The sequence below is a fragment of the Theileria parva genome (genome assembly GCF_000165365.1).
Source record: "Theileria parva strain Muguga chromosome 3 map unlocalized ctg_530, whole genome shotgun sequence".
In the NCBI taxonomy this organism is placed as follows: Eukaryota; Apicomplexa; class Aconoidasida; order Piroplasmida; family Theileriidae; genus Theileria; species Theileria parva.
Window position 1 is genome coordinate 894,141 of NW_876245.1, and position 18,362 is coordinate 912,502.

The 18,362-nt window shown below is 34.6% G+C and overlaps 11 protein-coding genes across 11 annotated transcripts; 7 read left to right on the top strand and 4 right to left on the bottom strand.

The window, feature by feature from the left end:
- Nucleotides 1–429: 429 nt before the first annotated feature.
- Nucleotides 430–4,304, top strand: TpMuguga_03g00438 (uncharacterized protein). Its single transcript, XM_758365.2, has 3 exons — nucleotides 430–2,634; nucleotides 2,712–3,916; nucleotides 4,001–4,304. Exons 1-3 carry the CDS (start codon nucleotides 1,746–1,748, stop codon nucleotides 4,004–4,006), a joined length of 2,100 nt encoding a protein of 699 aa, XP_763458.1. The 5' UTR covers nucleotides 430–1,745; the 3' UTR covers nucleotides 4,007–4,304.
- A 24-nt stretch (nucleotides 4,305–4,328) lies between these two features.
- Nucleotides 4,329–6,523, top strand: TpMuguga_03g00439 (uncharacterized protein). The gene is made up of 3 exons (XM_758366.2): nucleotides 4,329–6,049; nucleotides 6,123–6,307; nucleotides 6,339–6,523. The coding sequence occupies exons 1-3, from the start codon at nucleotides 4,390–4,392 to the stop codon at nucleotides 6,489–6,491; spliced, it is 1,998 nt and encodes a 665-aa protein (XP_763459.1). The 5' UTR covers nucleotides 4,329–4,389; the 3' UTR covers nucleotides 6,492–6,523.
- Nucleotides 6,524–6,930, top strand: TpMuguga_03g00440 (uncharacterized protein). The gene has a single exon (XM_758367.2). It carries the CDS (start codon nucleotides 6,668–6,670, stop codon nucleotides 6,881–6,883), a length of 216 nt encoding a protein of 71 aa, XP_763460.1. The 5' UTR covers nucleotides 6,524–6,667; the 3' UTR covers nucleotides 6,884–6,930.
- On the top strand, nucleotides 6,931–8,577 carry TpMuguga_03g00441 (putative integral membrane protein). Its single transcript, XM_758368.2, has one exon. The coding sequence runs from the start codon at nucleotides 7,185–7,187 to the stop codon at nucleotides 8,502–8,504; it is 1,320 nt and encodes a 439-aa protein (XP_763461.1). The 5' UTR covers nucleotides 6,931–7,184; the 3' UTR covers nucleotides 8,505–8,577.
- A 119-nt stretch (nucleotides 8,578–8,696) lies between these two features.
- Nucleotides 8,697–9,696, top strand: TpMuguga_03g00442 (uncharacterized protein). Its single transcript, XM_758369.2, has 2 exons — nucleotides 8,697–8,968; nucleotides 9,138–9,696. The coding sequence occupies exons 1-2, from the start codon at nucleotides 8,821–8,823 to the stop codon at nucleotides 9,680–9,682; spliced, it is 693 nt and encodes a 230-aa protein (XP_763462.1). The 5' UTR covers nucleotides 8,697–8,820; the 3' UTR covers nucleotides 9,683–9,696.
- A 31-nt stretch (nucleotides 9,697–9,727) lies between these two features.
- ruvbl2 (TIP49 C-terminus family protein) lies at nucleotides 9,728–11,888 on the bottom strand. Its single transcript, XM_758370.2, has 8 exons — nucleotides 11,648–11,888; nucleotides 11,404–11,522; nucleotides 10,811–11,301; nucleotides 10,531–10,713; nucleotides 10,303–10,468; nucleotides 10,072–10,216; nucleotides 9,912–9,991; nucleotides 9,728–9,879 (listed from the first exon to the last, which is right to left on the bottom strand). Exons 1-8 carry the CDS (start codon nucleotides 11,796–11,798, stop codon nucleotides 9,817–9,819), a joined length of 1,398 nt encoding a protein of 465 aa, XP_763463.1. The 5' UTR covers nucleotides 11,799–11,888; the 3' UTR covers nucleotides 9,728–9,816.
- Tmco1 (Integral membrane protein DUF106 family protein) lies at nucleotides 11,889–12,921 on the bottom strand. The gene is made up of 4 exons (XM_758371.2): nucleotides 12,520–12,921; nucleotides 12,371–12,434; nucleotides 12,091–12,336; nucleotides 11,889–12,056 (listed from the first exon to the last, which is right to left on the bottom strand). The coding sequence occupies exons 1-4, from the start codon at nucleotides 12,707–12,709 to the stop codon at nucleotides 11,990–11,992; spliced, it is 567 nt and encodes a 188-aa protein (XP_763464.2). The 5' UTR covers nucleotides 12,710–12,921; the 3' UTR covers nucleotides 11,889–11,989.
- Nucleotides 12,899–14,234, top strand: PCNA (proliferating cell nuclear antigen (pcna); the record flags this gene model as incomplete). Its single annotated transcript, XM_758372.2, has 5 exons — nucleotides 12,899–13,202; nucleotides 13,397–13,552; nucleotides 13,593–13,873; nucleotides 13,906–13,962; nucleotides 14,055–14,222. Exons 1-5 carry the CDS (start codon nucleotides 13,040–13,042, stop codon nucleotides 14,220–14,222), a joined length of 825 nt encoding a protein of 274 aa, XP_763465.1. The 5' UTR covers nucleotides 12,899–13,039.
- A 42-nt stretch (nucleotides 14,235–14,276) lies between these two features.
- PBG1 (20S proteasome subunit beta 7) lies at nucleotides 14,277–15,303 on the bottom strand. Its single transcript, XM_758373.2, has 4 exons — nucleotides 15,207–15,303; nucleotides 14,708–15,055; nucleotides 14,400–14,601; nucleotides 14,277–14,369 (listed from the first exon to the last, which is right to left on the bottom strand). Exons 1-4 carry the CDS (start codon nucleotides 15,283–15,285, stop codon nucleotides 14,309–14,311), a joined length of 690 nt encoding a protein of 229 aa, XP_763466.1. The 5' UTR covers nucleotides 15,286–15,303; the 3' UTR covers nucleotides 14,277–14,308.
- An 84-nt stretch (nucleotides 15,304–15,387) lies between these two features.
- Nucleotides 15,388–16,761, bottom strand: NAP1 (Nucleosome assembly protein (NAP) family protein; the record flags this gene model as incomplete). Its single annotated transcript, XM_758374.2, has 7 exons — nucleotides 15,388–15,547; nucleotides 15,640–15,696; nucleotides 15,785–15,865; nucleotides 15,932–16,294; nucleotides 16,326–16,466; nucleotides 16,497–16,564; nucleotides 16,642–16,690. 7 exons carry the CDS (start codon nucleotides 16,688–16,690, stop codon nucleotides 15,428–15,430), a joined length of 879 nt encoding a protein of 292 aa, XP_763467.1. The 3' UTR covers nucleotides 15,388–15,427.
- A 532-nt stretch (nucleotides 16,762–17,293) lies between these two features.
- ube2d2 (Ubiquitin-conjugating enzyme E2 D2) lies at nucleotides 17,294–18,359 on the top strand. Its single transcript, XM_758375.2, has 5 exons — nucleotides 17,294–17,478; nucleotides 17,521–17,624; nucleotides 17,829–17,898; nucleotides 17,986–18,133; nucleotides 18,234–18,359. The coding sequence occupies exons 1-5, from the start codon at nucleotides 17,455–17,457 to the stop codon at nucleotides 18,329–18,331; spliced, it is 444 nt and encodes a 147-aa protein (XP_763468.1). The 5' UTR covers nucleotides 17,294–17,454; the 3' UTR covers nucleotides 18,332–18,359.
- Nucleotides 18,360–18,362: the final 3 nt, after the last annotated feature.

The following is an 18,362-nucleotide window of genomic DNA, read 5'->3' on the forward strand; positions in this document are numbered from 1 at the left end:
TTATCAGGATTCGTCGTGATTTATAAAAAATAATCTAATGAAGTTGAAAGACTTTAAAACAGCATATATACAATGTTCTTGCTAAAAACTAATGGTAAATATTGAGAAATCTCTAGAAAAAGTGTTAATTAACACATATTTGAATTTTCATATTTTAAGTCAATTTCAAACGAATATACTATTAAAATTTAATAATAAACTTTAAATTTTTGTGTTTAAATTATAATTAATGGATTATATCCATCCTAAGGTGTGAATTGCGACTTTGTCACTCTAAACTTAAATAATAGCTTTTAAGTTGTAATTTCGTAATAAAAATTTTGCATTATGATTGATAGTTATTTTGAACAAAATTTGGCTAATTTTGGGGAAATTCACAGGAATAATATGACGTTTTACGATATCTCCGAATGTCAACAAATAAAATTTTTCTTAAAATTATTTGTATATTTATAGATTTATTTTAAGATGTATGAAATAAAAATAGATGGAAGGTTGGGAAATATCACTTCATTAATTTGACAATTAAAGCTGAACAAATAGTCTACTGACTTTAATAACAATTATAACAAACTAATATAAAAGTCTTTGAAATACTAATAATAATAAACATATGTTGGTGTAAATATAATTTATCGAGGAAAATTCTACATTAACAGCTAATTAAAATTGGTAACGACACCAATTTGATGAATAATTAATTTAAACAACTAAAAAAAATAAAATTTGAAAGTTAGAAGGATAATACAAATTTTGACAAATTTTTCATCATAAGAATAATTAATAGATCTATAAAATAGTCAGACATTAAAATTATTTGAGAATAACGACGTTGTTATTCCCGGGACAAAGAGGCAATTAAGATATTTCAGCGAGAATAAATATTGAAGGATCTGTTAGAAACATTAAAGGCGATTAATAATTAGGTGTAAAGAACCCCGAAAAGCGCGTGGAAAAGATTTTATAGATCATTGTTGGGGTTAATATTGGAATCCTATCACCAATCGGCCGATGCATGCATAAATCAACTCATTAATAATATATAATAATAAAGAAGATGCACAAATAATACCAAATAGTCTAAATGTTATGTATAAAAATCTTCTAGGAAGATTTTAGAAAATTTACTGTGTTTTTTCTGAGATAAACCATATGGGTCAATGACGACCAGTTTCTAAGGAGAACATCGACATTTTAGTTTTACTCTTTATAGCGAATAAATTGTTCAAAGTTAGATGAATTGTCCAAGAGTCTTATTAACTTGAAAGACGTGTTCCCTTTGATGATTGAATACTTTTGTCTTTTATCGTTAAGGATAAAACATTTTGAAAATTTTCGATCACAACCATTTTTAAAATATATATATTATTGATAAGAACATTTTTCACATTTTATTCGGATTTATTGCAGTTTCAAAACCAGATACCTAAAAAAATCACATCAATTTTAGGCTATCTAGGATATTATTTCACAGATTTTATATTATACTCACCTTCTCGTAAATCTAAATGAAAAATATAATAAATTTGATAAGATAAATACAGTTGAAAATCATAAATTCAGTACAAAGTAACAAATTTGAAAATTTTAATGCTCTAGTTCTCAGCACATTTCTCAAATTTTAAATTGAATTATTTCTTCTAGTTTTTTCAATCATTTTCAATCATTTATTAATCGAATTCCGTACTTGTTGATCTTATTGAGTTAAACTTTCTTGAGTGATTTAATTGTTTATTCCTTTTAGTATGAATTCAGTAGCATCAGTGTTGTGCGAAAGTACCGAGATCCCCTCTACCGAGGTTGATACATTTCTGGCCAATGTATCCGAAGACCATTTCACAGGAATAGATGAGAATCCTTCCTTCTATGGACTCGGAAGCTATTCATCCTCTTCAGACCCTCTGTTTTTTGAAAACGGAGTACAGTTGAGCTTCGATGGCTCCTGCTACACCGATTACTCTAGCTCAGCATATTCTGGCTACTCCTCGACCGAATGCAGTTATTACCCAGATTTCAATAGTTCCTTGTATAACATTGGCTATAAATCAGAGCCATTCCCAGGTGACTCAAAGTACTCATCGGAAGGTAAATTCGCAGTTGATGGTAGATACAGCATGGAGACAAAGTACAGTATGGATGGAAAGTATTTACTTGATAGTTCAGACATACTCTCACATAGCCCAACGCCAAATCTGCAATACTTGACACCGAAAATGAAAGCAGGTTTCGACTATTCACTGGCTAGTTTGTCAAGCAATAGTTCCTCTTCAAGTAATCTCTCATCCAGTATGGCCACTACCATGTCTAGCATATCATCAAACATGGCGAGCATACCATCAAACATGAATAATATGGCCTCTATTAATACCATAGCAACGACCATGGTTGATGTTATGACACCTGGAAGAAATCAGTTCCCCACTAAGGTTTCAACACACGATCTTGAAATGTTCAATACGATGATGGACGGGAACTCGCTGACCCCGTTGAAGTCAAATTCCAACTACCCAAACAGTCTAAAAATGACAAGCTCAATAAGCACAGTTGCAAGTTCCTCGTCATCCTTGACATATGATAACTATTCCAAGTATTATCCCTACGATGATAAGTCGTCATCTCCATATCTAAGACAAAGTACGTTTTTACCCACATTTACTCTTATATATTTATTACTATACACATACCAAAATCGAATTAATAACATTGTTTAGGTTATGGAAAGAATATGGATTTATTATCATATCCGGAACGCAGCTTGTCTGGAAGTGACGGTTTACAGGATCTGTACCAATCTGACCGGACGGTCGGAAATTTCCCATTCCAGAGCAGCAACGACATTGAGTCCATTGGAGACAACTATTTTACACCGACGAGCATTACGAGGAACGTCGTGACGACTTTCAAGGTTCCCACCTACGATCCGAGCCTGGCCCCAGAGGAGAGATACAAGGAGATTTTGAAGATAATTTTCAAGATCCCACCATCTCCTGAGACCTTTTTGACGCCAATAAGCTCCCACTTGCTGAACAGTGAGTCGATTTCGGAGATTGCAAAAAGGTATGACGATTCCCAGCGCACAGCAACCTCACCTGAATCCCACGTGGTCTACGTGCGGAACGGAGCGGAGCTGAACCTAGTCCTGAGGAACGATAACCTATTGATTCAGAACCCGAACCAGCAGAAGGAGCCGCGTAACGAGAAACTAAAGTTAACCAAGCAAGTTCTTAACACCAAGAACGTGGCCACCAGCTCAGACCTCAACGAGAGCATGATCAGGTCCAGGAATGATGAGCAAGGGATGAGCTACCTTCCCTATATTAGCTGTAACTGGAAAGGCGTGCATGAGACGAGCTGGTGGATGAGCGACGATAAGGGCGTAGTCAGGAACTTCAAGGTCAAGTTTGACCCGGTTGTCTTTGGCTCCAAGACTGTAGCCTTTGAGGAAGCGAGCAAGTTCGCCAAGTACGTCGAGGGTCTAATCAGACCAGGGACTCTAATCAAGTGGTACCCGGGATTCAACATCCCCATTGGAACCAGCGGTCGAGCTAACCTGCGAAAGGTGCTCCACATGGACCGTATGAAAAATTCTGAGCTCTGTGACCCAGTCTTGGAAGCCAACGGACTCAAGGTTGCAGCCAAGTCAACCTTTGGCGACATGATAATTGTAGAATTGTACAAAGCGGCTTATGTACTAGGCCTTTGGGATGTCGCCGCCTACAATTGCCTCAAGACGTGTAAACGCAGGGGGTACTCGTTCGAGTGGATCCATGACATTCAATCCAGTGGAAAGAGAATAACAGTCGACGCCCTCAAGTACATGAGAAACGTCAAGGAGCTCATTGAGCAGGATAAGTTATCCAGAGTCAACTCAGAAAAGAAACGACGCAGAAGAAAGTTGCCAGATAAACGCAAAAGGGTATGTTACTAACTGGTATAATAGTTATATATATATATATGTAACCAGTGTGTAAATATATGGTGGGATTAATTTGTGTTTTAGGCGTAATTGGTATATATTCAAATTAAAGGATTTAACTAAAAATTACAGATTTAACTAAATTAAAATTCAAAAAGAAGAAAAGCAAAATTGAAAGATTTAACCTCGAGATTCAAGATTTAACTAATTCATTTCAGATTTAACACATTTATTCAGAATTCAACGAGTAAATTCAGAAAATGCGAGTATAAATAAATGATTTAACCCAAATATACAAGAATTCGTTGTATATTGACCTAGCTTGAAATTCAGTAAGCCACTCTGAGAGTGGAAGCACAATTTTCTCACAGTCCCATTTACATATTATTTACTATACCATGTGTATTATTTATTAAATTGGGTGATTTAATTATTGTATTGATGGAATTTTCAAAATAAATGTGTTGATTGTGATGGAGAAGGAGTATGACGAGAAGAAGTATATAGAGTTGGATTTGGATAAATTTTTCAGAGAAAATGACGAATTTAACATGCTTAAGACTCTCCAAGAAATGTATGTGTCCTCATACAAGTTGGAGCTTGAAATTAAGCCGATGGTCACCAACGAAATCGATTCGGTTCTTCTGTGTGTTGATACAATTCTGAAAATGTGCAATCTAATCAAAGATTCCAAAAATAATATTAATCTGATAGTTGATATGCTAAATAATTTTAAATATGATGAATCCTTTAAGGAATCATTGGATAAATATAACAGTTTCAATGTAAAGGACACTAATTCATCAGAAAATACCATAAATAGTATAAATAACTGGATGAATGACTATCACAGTGATGTAATAATTGATAATTTATATAATTCAGATTTAAAATTGGAATCTCTTAACTTGACTCCAGATGCGGAATTGACAAGGTTAAATTCTAATCTGAATACCGTGATATTGGATCATTTGCAGGATTTATCAATGAAAAATTATAAATTTTTGAATGAAAATGAACTTTTAAAGTCATATGAGTTACTTTTTGTTAAAATACCGTTTTTAACAAAATTAGTATCACATTTTGATGATGGAGAAGTAAATAATTTAAAGGATGACTTTTCAAAATATAAAGAAATAATCCAAGATTCCATTACTTTGTGTGAATTTTATAAAAAAAAGTTAAAATCGCATTGTTTCAACAATTTGAGCTCTAATTCAGTTGGAACAGTATTACAAGCAGTGAGTGTGTTATTATTACTTGATGGTAAAGGATTGGAAAATGTTAACTGTATAATGAATAAGAGGTTGGAACTGTTTAAAATCGCAACTAATTCGTTGAGTATTGGGTTGGAATCTTCATTAATCTCACTCTTCTCGCACATTCTGCTCAATTATATCGTGTTCCACCAGTTGAACTCATTTAATAAGGATTTGAGGGTTGATGACTTGAGTAAAATGTATGAAATTATGTTACTTGACCATTTTGGAACACACGAGTTGAGTGGACTTTTAAATGTTAAAAATAAAATTTCGGATGAAATTAATAAATTTAATGTTAATTTTACGTATTTCCCTAAAAACAGTTTTGAAAATGTGAAAAATACACTTTTTTCACTTCTAGAAGGTGGATTTCAGAAGAGTTGTACCCAGAAAATCTCCGCAATAATATCGTCAATAAATGGTGCAGTTGATAATTATATGAAAATCGAGTCAGAATTGAGTAATTTTTCTGAATACTTTGATGCTGAGCACTTCACTAAACACACAACTTATGACGAGGATAGGGTGAAGGAATTGACTTTATTCAGTGGTTCTTCTTCAAACTTGAGTAAATTTATAGGAGAGAAAGTTGATTCAATTGTTGATAAGATAAGAGCACAAGTAGTAAGGAAAGAGTTTAAAGGTGCAGAATTAGACTCTTTAACAATATACTCAATACAGGAATATAATAAGAAGTTTATAAGTTGGATGGAGGAGATTGGTTTATTAAACTCGATTCTACTGTTGAGTAAACTGAATAAAACTGAAAATATGGATAAATTATATAAAGAAATTGCAAATTACTATCTTAATCCTTTATTCTCAGGTGTTACTAAGACTATTAACACACTGGTTGACCAACAATCCCAAGGTACAGCACTAACTCAAGTATTGACAAATTAGTTATATTACAGAATAATACATTATAAAAAATAATTTAACAGATAAAGAGGGACTGTATATGGTATTATTAATGTTTGGAATCGCAAATTTGAAGAGTTATGTAAACGAGAAGAATAAATATGTAGAGTGTAGATTTACAAGAATGTTTGAGGAATCCGGCCTGAATATGGCAATAAATTACTATTTACAATTTAAGGAGACAAAAAGACTGCCGTTGGTCCTAAAAGTATTTTTGAACTTAGTATACATCCGTTTAGGCCGATGTTTCGCTCCTGTGTATGTTGTGTGAAGAGAAGAAAAACAGGGGAATTTTTAAGGAAATCAAGTCATACAACGATATTAAATTGATGGTTGAAGGTGTGGACGAATTTGAAGAAGTGTACTCCCAGTTTAGGGGTCTGCTGTTGTGACACCATACCCATAGGGTAAGAGGTTCAGAGAATATATGTAAAATTCGTCAAATTTTTTAAAAAATTTGTTCATAATATATAAATAAAAATTGTACATTTCTAGTGTAAAATATTTTAAAAATAAAATAAATGAAAAGCAGATGAAATAATGAGAAATTTATGATTTCAGGTGAAGAATGCCCAAGAAGGAAAGAAAGAGGAAACCGGAGGAATATTGCCAAATGAAGCCATTGCGGGACTGCCTGAACCAGAATGATGGCAAAATAGAGAGATGTGTAAAGGAGGTAGAGATTTTCGAAAAAAGTTGTGACTCGGGGCGAAAGTATTTTCATTCCAGAGAGGGGCTGGACGACAGCAAGTCGGGACTTTTTTCGGGAAAACGCCACCTGTGACAAAGTTTAATGTGTTTTAATGTGTGTACTTGTTAGAGGTTTCCGGCCTCCATAGATGCATATGTCCCTCCCAACTTTAAGTATTTATGCATATGGCGTGATTTTGTAGTGTTTTCCACCCCCCGTTTGTCTTTGGTAATTTAATTGTATATTATTGTATAAAATTATTCCTTTTGGTTTTATATAATAAAATTCAATTTAAATTTGCTTAATTTGCATATTTCTTACACATTCATCAGTGTATTCATTTGCCCGTCAAACCCCCTACTGTATATCGATATTTTAATTGTGTTTGAAGAATATGGCTGAGAAGGTTTCAGAAAGAGTTGGGAATTTAAATACTACTGATTACGACGAGAAGCCCGAAGGACCAGGCAGCGCCCTCTCAGTGCTGCTTGGGCTCTTTTTGGGCCTGGCCAACAACTTCGCAGAACACTTTGTGTTTCTTCTTTGCTACATGTCATTCAAACTCTTAAAAGGGGATAACAATGTTCCGCTCAACGTTTTCTTGTTCTTCTTCTTCTTCGCCCTCGGCTCAGTCGTCTTCCTGTTCCTGAGCCCGCTGCTCTCCTTTTTCACACTGGTGTCATACTTGTTCGAGGCATTCTTCTTCTTGCTCATGCTACTCTCAGTTAAGACTTTCGAAGCTGACGCAGGTAGGAACGTATTCACAGCCTCAGTCGCTCTTCTCGGTCTCACACATGGAGTCAACAAGGCTTCCACAATGGGTCTGGTGGAATGCACACCGTTCTCGAACCCGCGCGTCGTGGACCTAGCCAAGTTCCTCTCAGGCCTGTTGCCACTCTTTTTGTATGTGGTCTTCAAGTTCGGAGTGGCAGAGGAAGACACATTCGCAAAGGACGAATTGGAGCTCTTCTTCGTTACCGTGACCTCATTGGCCTTGGTCCTCACACTCCTTGGCGGGCTGCTATCTGTGTGGTACAGCTCAACTGGCTCAGTTAAGAGATATGTTGAAAGGAAGAAGGTTGAAAACGATTCGAAGCCGAAGTTCGTTGCGAGACACGCCGGAGCACTCTTCAACAACTTGCTGGTTCCAGGCCTGGTGTTCCTCGCCCTCTTCTTCATGAAGTACACCGTCTTCCCCATGTTCTTCCCACTCGATGCCTCAAAGAAGGTCGACGTAGGGTACAAATACCTCTTCCTGTGCCTTCCAGGACTCATGGACGGCCTCTCGAGGCTCAGCTTCCTGTACCTCTTCGGAAGGCTCAACGTTGACTGGGGAAGCCTCACGCCTTGGAAGACCCTTTACATGCTCGTGTTCGACGTCCTGCTCGTCGTCTACTTCGCAGTTCTGCACAACATGCAGGAAGAAGACTTCGTGCTCTTCGAGGAGACCTTCTCACTACTTTTCTTCATGGTATTCACGCTACTACACTCCGCGACCGCCGACCTCGTCACACTTGAGTTCCTCGCCTTCAGGGAAGATCGCGAGCACGACAAGAGGGACCTCGAAACGCCCTCTGCTTCAACCGAGTCTGGACTCTCCAGGGCCTCAAAGAGGGTCACCACCTTCGTGTTCCTCAACGTCCTTGAATCCGTCGGTTCCACTCTTGGTTCACTTTTGACTCTGCTATTGTTCAATTTACAACCAGACAAATAAGTTATACTATTTCATTTAATTTAATACACGACCTTAACCATCTTTCGAACAAGTTTGTGGAACCTTTTAATTTTTTAATTTATAATTATATGATTAGTTATTTTTGATTCATGTAAACGAGTGATTCTAGTGGTTGGGATTTCAAAAAAATAATAAAAATTTTTTCAAATTTTCATTATTTTATTAATTTTTTAAATGTCTTGTTAATTTCCGGTAAATTACTAAAATTTTTAAAAAGTTGTGTTCATTTGGAAGATTATGGGTGGGTGTATGTGGTGATACTGATAATGAGTTTAGTAAGTATAAAAAATGTAAAATGCCGATTAGGACCACATTGCCTTTGAGACTCTTTAAAATCAGTCCGCTAGTGAGTTTTAAGCCTGGAGCCGGCGTGGTGTATCATCCAACAGTCCATGACGCTCATTTAAACGAAACACTAAGATTTGAAAAGGCCGTTAAAAAAGGTACTACAATTTCATCTTACACAATGTGTATAATTAATTTAAATTTTGCAATTTTATCATTAAATTATTTTTTACACCAATAATAATTAATTTATCCAACACAATTACGTAATAAATTAATCCATTGTATATAATCAATCTATCCGTTTAATTAATTAATAATATGTAGGAATAAGATTACCACAAACTAGGAGTGATTGTTATTATAATGGCCTGAATCCAGACAAGGTGGTTTCAAATGACTGGCAGAGCCTTGACCTGGGAAGGATGCCCATGAGAGGCGGGTACAACTACGCTGGATACAGACTTCCTCAAGTGAATGCTTTTAATGAGGACGAACTTGTTCGTTTTTTCGACTTGGAGAACTTCTTGCAGAGATATTCCCTAAAGGAGATTTGGAAGTCAGCCAAGTTCAGGCTCAGATTCTCCACCATTATGTACCTCTCATTCATCTTCCCCTTCTTTTTTGTGTGGTCTGAGTCAGTTTGGAAACAGCGTTATGAGCCTCTGGAGCCCTCAATTCCCACTGAAGACTACCATAAACACTTCGTCTGGCACTCGCTCGGCCACAAACTTGACCATCACGCCTTTGTCCAGTACTCTGAGGCTAGAAGAACTCACAAGTGGAGGAATGACCAAATTAACCCCGAAGACTATATCCCACCCCAATACAGATATTTACAAAAACTACCTAAAAATGCTCTTACACACTAATATGTTATCGTACATCATATACTAATATTCTATTTGTATTGTGTATATTACATTAATTACATTATGGGTATCATACTAGTCATGCGTACACTGTATAATGTGTAATAAAAATGAAAATGTGCTTAATATTAAAATTAATCTTCATCCATTTTATCATCAGGCTTTAATTCCGAGAACATGTAATCATGCTGAAAGTTCTAAAGAAATACATAAATATTAGTTGAAGTACAATCAAGTATTTGGTGCTACGTTTAGAATCGAGAAATAAGCTAAATGACCTTTTAATATCATCACAAGTAACAGGTCCACCTAATTACAATTTTGTAAAATGTGAAAATTGTGTAAAATTGTAAAGACATAAAGTTACAAAAGTTGTATTAAAAAGTTACCTCCTTTACGTTTCCTTATTAAACTTGAGGCAGTGATGAGCTGTAGTGCGTATCTGAGTGAAACATCAGTTGCAACTTTCACTAAAAGTTCCAAAGAATCCTCCTCAACTTCCACATCTTCTTCATTGCATCTCTCAGTTATGATCTAAGACAATTATTATATTAAAATAGTAATAATAATATAGTAAAAATGGTATGGAATAGTAATGGCGATGTGGTTTTGTTAGGTACAAGTTTAGTATCTTGAGGTTGATATGGGAATGTAGGAATAATTAAAACCCGATCAAGGACATCAAGCGGTATTCCGTGAGGTGATTTATAGTCCGTTCCTCTAATTCTAGTTATTCCTCTATTTGTTGCCATTATCACAATAGGACAATTGTCAGCCTCCAAGGCCCTAATACATAATATAACAAAATATATGAATATAAACTGGAATACTAATTTGTAAATATGAACCTTGAGAGATAGGAAAAACACTCTATATCCAACATGTGAACTTCGTCAATGAATAAAACGCCCTGTATTAATTCAGCTCTGCCGTCATCTTGCCATTCCTGCACTTTTAAATCAATTTGGTCCCTAATTTCAGACTTAATCTCTCCCGTATCTCCAGTAAAAAGTGATAAAAATCCCTGTGACCTATAAAAAATTTATATTCAAAATGTATTAATAAAATATTATAAGGTCAACAATACTGTAAATAACACTATGAAAATAGTAAAACTAATAAAAGTACCTAGAATTAATAACATCAACATCATGTAAGGTAACAGTGTGAACAACTTCTTTCCGTTTCTGAAGTTCTCCAGAGGGACATGGGATAAAGTTAACGTTAGGAGACATTGCATCGTAATCATGAGAGTAGGAGTAGGCTCTGCCAAGCTTAGTAACTCTTCCAGAGCTCTTGTCGATTTGAATAATGTCACCAACTGAAACGTTTTCGCGCTTTAGAGCATCTATAAGTTTCCCGCCGATGTCGTACAAAGTCTCCATATCCGTGGTTTTCACAGTCATTTTCCCGACTTTGTCCCTGGCTGTCCCCCAAGTAGTCGGAGCGGCGTTGGTGAACTTGTCAACCTCAATCTCAGTCACTTCGCCTTCAATGACCTCACATTCCTCCCTGACCTTCAGACCTATAGATTTTCTGAAGGCTTGAGTAAGAGATTCAGTTTTACTCATCTCCATAGAATACACTTCCGAGGCATTTATGTGAGTAAATGGGACGTCCTAATGGAATAGATTCAGTTGCAATTAGCTATAAAATTGTTTAAATAATATTAATTAGAGTAAATAGTGGATAAAATCTTAAAAATTGGGAAAATAACTTACAGAGCCTAATGCTTTGGAAATCGCCATTGCAATTGCTGTTTTACCACTTCCAGGCTGGCCGGCCAGTAGTATAGCTCTTCCGCCAATCTTTCCTTCTTTTAACATATTTACTACCACTCCTATAATATGGCTTAAATGTGTCAAATAATCCAATTTGTTTGAGAAAAATTAAGTTAAATGTGTAATTTGAAAGATAAAAATATGAAAAATATATTTAAAGTGAAAAACTTGTATAAAAAGCAACCTGCAGCTCTTCTTGCTTGAATCTGTCCTACAAGACCATCTTTTTGGTATTTAGGAGTGAGATTCTCATCAAGGCCTAGCCCAGTGATGTGAGAGTGGATCCCAATCCGCTCTATCTTCGTTACATCAGATACTTCTATGGTTTTAGTCATTTTAAATACAGTATTATAAATAAAAACATAATAATTTAAAAGAAATATCAACAAAAGAATAATTTATAACACTCTCAATGATAAGTAGTAAACACAATAAAAACAATATTAAACAATATTTTAAAAAAAGTAAAAATTCTAATTCGAAGCGGTTAAATAAATTAAAGAATTTGAATCTGTGTTATATTTGATCATCTTTCCTTCTTAACTTGGTCTTGGAGAATACTTTCTCTGAATGGAGTTAAGGGCGACTCGAAGCTAAATAAAATTAGAACATTAAAATGGAAAATACCCTAGGAGAGCTTTAGTGTACTGTCTTGCTAGCATTGAAACCACTGTGTATACTGCAGTTGCTGTACAGTCAGTAGTGTCGTTCCCTAGTAGTTTACTATGTGTGAACATTGATAAGAGTGGAAGGGGCGTGAAGGGGAGTTTTGCAACCACTGAATACTCAAACACGCTCATGACAGCGGGCATTAGTCCCATAAGTAACAGTCCCGTTATGAAGGTTGAAAATGTCAGGTTACCCTTAATATTTCTACAAAACAGGATATAATTACGTTAAACAGTACTTTGATTTTTCCATTAAAACCTTCGATGGCGTTTCTCCACTATGTGACATTGTTTTAGACCTTGCTACAATAACATTATAAGACTATTTAGGAATATTATATATTTTTGCGTGGTTATATAATATATATTCAGTATGGTATTGAGATACGTAGAACTTTGGCGGCCGTATATAGTTCAAAAGCGTCACATAATTCGTTGAATGACTTCTTAAAGCTATCTTTGCGATATATGAAAATCCATGAGATTACTTCGTTCAGAACTCCTGAAATTACTCCAAACAGAAGGACCAGAACAGTGTCCCTCTTATTAACTTCTGATACGATGGGATCGTTATCCATGGTATAACACAGAAAATTACCTAATCTGTGAAATAATTAAAATATTGGTGAAATCAGTTGAAATTAAAAGAATTATAATAATATTAGGGATGCGAAGAAAATTGGCACAATAAAATTTGAAAAAACTGTTCACATATTATCACATATGATAAATATGTAATCTTAGTTGTAACAGAAGAACAAGAAAGATTTTTGTTAAGGATGGATTCGGGCTTGTTTTACAAATGTGTAAATGAAGCCCAATACATAATATGTTTATCACTATTGTCAGCAACTTAAGCACATTTTATATATTTTTAACTTTTGTTGATATATTTAACTAATTTAGCAATGCTTGAGCTTAAACTGAATAACGCAGTTGTCTTGAGGCGTATTTTCGACTGTATTCGGGATCTGATTACCGATGGTAACATTGATTTCGATGCCACTGGAATGACTCTCCAGGCTCTGGATGGAAATCATATTGCTTTAGTCCATTTAAAACTACATGAAAGTATGTTTTATTCCTTTGTTGTTATTTTACTTTATTTTAGTACTATCTTTGTAATTTTATTTATTTTTCCCCTAAAATTCCCCTAAATTTTCCCGAAAACGCCTATACAAATAGTTATACGTATTTTTCAAAAAATTATTTTCCTTCAAATACATCAATCATTGAGATTCGTTTTACTAATTATTAATGTGTAGGCGGTTTCGTGTTGTATCGATGTGACAGGCCTAGGGCTTTGGGAATAAATATAAACTCAGTCACCAAGGCCTTCAAATCGACTACTAACAACGACTCTGTGCTTATTCAAAGCGAGGAAGATAAGGATCTCATTAATTTCGTATTTGAAAATAATGGTACTTTTTCTAAATTTGCTTTTTTACATTTAATGCGTAGTTGAGGATAGAGTGTCGAGTTTTTCTCTGAAGTTGATGAATATCGAGCAAGATGCCTTGAGTATTCCTGAGAACACTGAGGGCTTTGACGCTGAGATTACTCTTAGTTCCAAGGAGATGACTAACATTTGCAAGCAGATGAACGAGTTTTCAGATACTATAAAGATGGACATTTCCGACAACTCGATAACCTTTTCCACTGAGGGTGATTTAGGCCATGGTGAAATTGTGCTGAGGAACAGGGCTCCATCATCTGAAGGCGACTGTGGCGTCACCATTCGGGTATTTTTACTTTATTTTATTGCAATCTTTAGGTCAAAAATCCTATTAAACAGTCGTATGCCACCAAATACCTCCTTATGTTCACCAAAGTATTTTTTACCCATTTATATACTTATATTTTATACCATATATTTAGTAGTACACTGTTATACCCTATTAATCACAGTATAATATTGTATAGAGTGGATGTTTGAGTGATGCAGTAACGTTTGGTTTAAGTCAGAACCGGCCCATAGAGGTAAAATATGAAGTGAGGGACTCGATGGAAGACTCACGTCACGGTCACGTTCTCGGCGAATTAAAATTTTATCTTGCACCAAAAATCGATGATGAAATCGAAACAGAATAATCTAATACACTCATGATACACTAATAGTTTTTTATACTAAACAGTAACAGTACAAGTTTAGGAAATTAGTAAATTAAGTGAGAATATTAAAACTGAGTTCCGGCAATTGGTAAAGCGGAAGTTGGAGCTGCGAATTTTTTAAAATCCCTAAAAATATAAAAAATAGCTTAAAATTACCATTTAGAATCGAGAACAAATGGTTCTTCTACGAAAACCCCGTCCTTGTTAACGAAGCCAACTTGAACCCTAACTGAGGCTTGACAGTCCCTCAAGTATAAAACCCTCATACACTTGAGAGCAAGCTCCTTTGCTTCAGACAAAGACATATCATTTCTATGTTCCTCTCTCAGTGGGCCAATTGCAAAATATTTACCCAGTCCTACAACATATTAATTGTGATATCATTACACGATTATTGTAATTATTAAATTAATTTACAATATCTGTATAACATAATAAAATTGTGTAAATGATGCGTAAAATACCTGTTACAACAAAGTTATCGGTATATTTAGTTCCATAGTAGTCCGTATAACCGAGAAATGGTTTGCCGTTACTGAGTCCTCCAACAACTGCAGAGACCAGAACTGGGTCAAGTTTAGTCCTTCTGTGATATAAAAGTCTGGATGTATAGTTTAAGAGCATTTCAGGGTTAAGTAGAGCTTTTGACGCGTCATTGTTGTGTTCCAAGAGGTCAGTGTGTACTGCGTGTTTGAGTACTCTGGTAAGATATTGGTGGTCAGCTGCATCTCCTGAAGTTGCGAAAAGAGTATTTGAAGAAACGCTTTCAAGCCTAAGCACATTCATATACCGAGCCATCCTTCCAAGACTCCCTAAACCAATATTTAAAGCATAATAAATTAAATATAAATTACCTAATTCTATGGTATGGTAAAAATAAGAAAAATAAGTAAAAATAAAATAAAAAATAAAATTTTATTGAAAGAATCTTAAATAAATTAGATTTTAGGGTTTCTGACTTACATTTGGTATCAGTCATCATTAAAACTCCTTCATTATATTTCATGGCAATTATCGAGGCTCCGGTGACGTAGCCTGCCATTTTATAAATTAAATACTGAACTATATATGTAATGTAACTCTCTATACACCCAACACGAATAACAACCACGATACTTTGCAATAATAGGTAATAATAAACGGGTATGATACAAAGTAAATTAATTCATTAATTTTAAGCACGTTTAATCGGAATCTGAGGATAAATCTTCGGAATTTTCATAACTGTCAGGCTCATCGTCATCTGCATCCTCGTCGTCCACAACTCCCAAATACCAGTATATTGCTTCAGGTACCAGTTTATCCTGTATTCAAATGTACAAACATTTAATAGATATATAACTAGATTAAAATGGTTGGATAGATAAAATTGTGTAAAATAATTGTGTAAAAATACCCTAAGAACGATTCCAATATCATAATCTTCCTCGACATACATTTCCAGTTCCGATATCTAAAATTGTGATTAATAAGATCGGCGAGATCAAGAGGTGTAAGTTAACAAAACCCGATCTAACAAAACGGGAATTAATAAAAGTTACCTCAAGTTTTGACATTTTATTCAACTCCTCGGTAGTTGGAACCTCCTGACCAGTAAAGAATCTAAAGAAACTAGGCTTGTCCTAAAAACATTCATTAATGCCATATTAACATAAATATATGTTTAAATAATTGAGTGTGTAATATACCTCAAGATCAACTCGAGTTCGGGTTTCTTTAGTTTTTTTATGGCGTTGTATTTTAGTGACAGTTTGTTTAGTGACATCTTTATCAGGTAACCAGTTTATTTCAGTGGCTACAGTTCCCTGCAGGAGTGACTCGACCTCTCCATCAAGCGACTTCATGTTATACTGTTTAACCAAGGTGGTGTTAGTGAAGTAAGGGTTCTTGTCAAAGGTCATGACGATCTTAAAGGACTCTTGCTTCTTTGGTTCTAGGAACTCGGCACTGATGTCGCTCAAGTATGCGAGAACAGGCTCGTCATGAAGCTCAATTATGCGTCTCAACGTCTTGTTATTCTTCATTGCAGTAAGCCAAAACTTTGGAAGGCTCTAAAAATGGGTTAAAAGAGTAATAAATTACCGGTGTCCCATACTCGTCTCCTGAGGGCTGAGTTAAAGCCTTAAAACGGGATTCATAAAGAGGCTGATAAAGCGTATCGTACTTAGATCTCAGCTCATTGAGCTCTTTGTTAAACTCAACCTCGAGGTCATCACGTGTTTTCTACAAAAAAGTTGTCAAAATTGTGTTTACCTGCAGCTTCTGAAGTTGACCCAAGATAGCTACTTGACTATCCGTCAATTTAGAGGTTACACGATCAGCTAAGAAAGATTAAGTCATTAATACAGATAAATTGGGTGAATATAAGTGTACATCATAAATATAAATATAAAGGTACTTAGAGAAACACTCTTTAGACCCTCAACCAAAACGGAATCATCCGACATTTTTTGTATGATAAATTTACAACTAAAATTAGATAAATTTAAAGAAACCAAAAATGAAAAAATAGTTTCCTAAAGTGTTTAAACTGTCTTGATCTGTGGGGAATGAGAAATTCGAATTATTACTAAATATCCAGAATTTGCTTGATATAATAATTTAAATCAAACACACACTAACCTATTAACTGTATTCCAATACAAAAGTTTAAAAAAATCTCAATTGGGGGACAGTAAATAATAACGACACACATACAAACCTTTAGCGGTTTTAGTTGTGTACACAGAAAAATAAATTACTAAAAAGATTTGGAAATCCGAAATTTTTTTATTTGTAAATCAAATATAGATCAACGTGGCTCAGATCTATTTGAAAAGGTTAAAAACATATAATCGGAGACACTAGATATATGTACTGATATTAAAATTTTCGTATAATTATATAAATAGGTTGAAAATAAAGATAATCTAAGGTTTTAGATAAAATAAAAGTCGTCGGTGGATTTATGTTGCTTGAAACTGTTGTGAACATAACGGCTATTTTTGTTATGTACTTTAGGAATTAAAGCAGGAAAAATATTTGAAATAAAATAATTAAAAAAATATTAAGTACTGAATTGGTATATAAGATTAATTTTCGTTGCCCTACGTATGCCCCAATTTGTACTAACAGAATACTTTTTCTTTAATCGAGTTTAATTGTAGGGATCTGATTATTTCTTTGGGATATAAATAAATTTTTTTGATCGTCATCCAAATCCAAAATTACTATGGCATTAAAGCGTATACACAAGGTAATTTCCTTTTCCAATTTAATGGCGATATTTCATCTATAGGAGCTTGCCGATCTGACCAAAGATCCACCTACAAATTGCAGTGCTGGCCCTGTGGGAGATGATATGTTTCATTGGCAAGCAACTATAATGGGCCCACATAACAGGTAAATTACTACTTCCCGCATTAACTAAACTTTCGCTTTACAACTTAAATATATAGTTTTTAGATTATTTATATATTTATTTTATTTTATAAAATTTATATTGTTTATTTAATTTGGGTTTGGATTTCAATTTTTTGAAATTTCCCATATTTATCTTTATTGTTGGAATCCATCACCACTGCATCAATTGACTTTATTTTTTAGCCTTTACCAAAACGGCGTCTATTTTTTAAACATTCATTTCCCTAGTGACTACCCATTTAAGCCACCAAAGGTATTTTTACCCATTCTCTATAATTTACATATTTAACACTATATTACATATACTATTTGTATATTCGTTGGTTAACATATTTGATAGGTTGCGTTTACTACTAAGGTGTATCACCCGAACATAAATAACAACGGTGCTATATGCCTTGACATTTTAAAGGATCAGTGGAGTCCTGCCCTTACCATTTCGAAAGTTTTACTTTCGATATCATCACTCCTCACCGATCCCAACCCAGGTATTTTACATACAATTTTACAAACATTTTTATATATTTTGATCGTACTATTGATTATGAATTTATATATAAATGTATATTGGGGTATAAATATTTGTAGATGATCCCCTGGTTCCTGAAATTGCTCAGATTTATAAGCAGAATCGCAAGCTTTACGAGTCTACGGTCAGGGAATGGGTCCAGAAGTATGCAACATAGTAATAATACTTTGTATAATCTCATGACGTTT

Excerpts from the sequence above, each read along its gene's own strand:
- ube2d2 (XM_758375.2), top strand. The coding sequence starts at position 17,455 with ATGGCATTAAAGCGTATACACAAG. Across the intron at positions 17,625-17,828 it reads ATAATGGGCCCACATAACAG|CCTTTACCAAAACGGCGTCT; the intron begins GTAAATTACTAC and ends TTTATTTTTTAG. Across the intron at positions 17,899-17,985 it reads ACCCATTTAAGCCACCAAAG|GTTGCGTTTACTACTAAGGT; the intron begins GTATTTTTACCC and ends CATATTTGATAG.
- TpMuguga_03g00440 (XM_758367.2), top strand. The coding sequence starts at position 6,668 with ATGCCCAAGAAGGAAAGAAAGAGGAAACCGGAGGAATATTGCCAAATG.
- TpMuguga_03g00442 (XM_758369.2), top strand. The coding sequence starts at position 8,821 with ATGCCGATTAGGACCACATTGCCTTTGAGACTCTTTAAAATCAGTCCG. Across the intron at positions 8,969-9,137 it reads TGAAAAGGCCGTTAAAAAAG|GAATAAGATTACCACAAACT; the intron begins GTACTACAATTT and ends AATAATATGTAG.
- TpMuguga_03g00439 (XM_758366.2), top strand. The coding sequence starts at position 4,390 with ATGGAGAAGGAGTATGACGAGAAGAAGTATATAGAGTTGGATTTGGAT. Across the intron at positions 6,050-6,122 it reads GGTTGACCAACAATCCCAAG|ATAAAGAGGGACTGTATATG; the intron begins GTACAGCACTAA and ends ATAATTTAACAG. Across the intron at positions 6,308-6,338 it reads GACTGCCGTTGGTCCTAAAA|GCCGATGTTTCGCTCCTGTG; the intron begins GTATTTTTGAAC and ends ACATCCGTTTAG.
- TpMuguga_03g00438 (XM_758365.2), top strand. The coding sequence starts at position 1,746 with ATGAATTCAGTAGCATCAGTGTTGTGCGAAAGTACCGAGATCCCCTCT. Across the intron at positions 2,635-2,711 it reads ATCTCCATATCTAAGACAAA|GTTATGGAAAGAATATGGAT; the intron begins GTACGTTTTTAC and ends AACATTGTTTAG.
- ruvbl2 (XM_758370.2), bottom strand. The coding sequence starts at position 11,798 with ATGACTAAAACCATAGAAGTATCTGATGTAACGAAGATAGAGCGGATT. Across the intron at positions 10,469-10,530 it reads TGTTTTTCCTATCTCTCAAG|GGCCTTGGAGGCTGACAATT; the intron begins GTTCATATTTAC and ends ATTATGTATTAG. Across the intron at positions 9,880-9,911 it reads GTAGCACCAAATACTTGATT|AACTTTCAGCATGATTACAT; the intron begins GTACTTCAACTA and ends GTATTTCTTTAG.
- TpMuguga_03g00441 (XM_758368.2), top strand. The coding sequence starts at position 7,185 with ATGGCTGAGAAGGTTTCAGAAAGAGTTGGGAATTTAAATACTACTGAT.
- PBG1 (XM_758373.2), bottom strand. The coding sequence starts at position 15,285 with ATGGCAGGCTACGTCACCGGAGCCTCGATAATTGCCATGAAATATAAT. Across the intron at positions 15,056-15,206 it reads AATGATGACTGATACCAAAT|GGAGTCTTGGAAGGATGGCT; the intron begins GTAAGTCAGAAA and ends ATATTGGTTTAG. Across the intron at positions 14,370-14,399 it reads TTTGTTCTCGATTCTAAATG|GGATTTTAAAAAATTCGCAG; the intron begins GTAATTTTAAGC and ends TTATATTTTTAG.
- Tmco1 (XM_758371.2), bottom strand. The coding sequence starts at position 12,709 with ATGGATAACGATCCCATCGTATCAGAAGTTAATAAGAGGGACACTGTT. Across the intron at positions 12,337-12,370 it reads GTTTTAATGGAAAAATCAAA|AAATATTAAGGGTAACCTGA; the intron begins GTACTGTTTAAC and ends CCTGTTTTGTAG. Across the intron at positions 12,057-12,090 it reads TACACTAAAGCTCTCCTAGG|CTTCGAGTCGCCCTTAACTC; the intron begins GTATTTTCCATT and ends AATTTTATTTAG.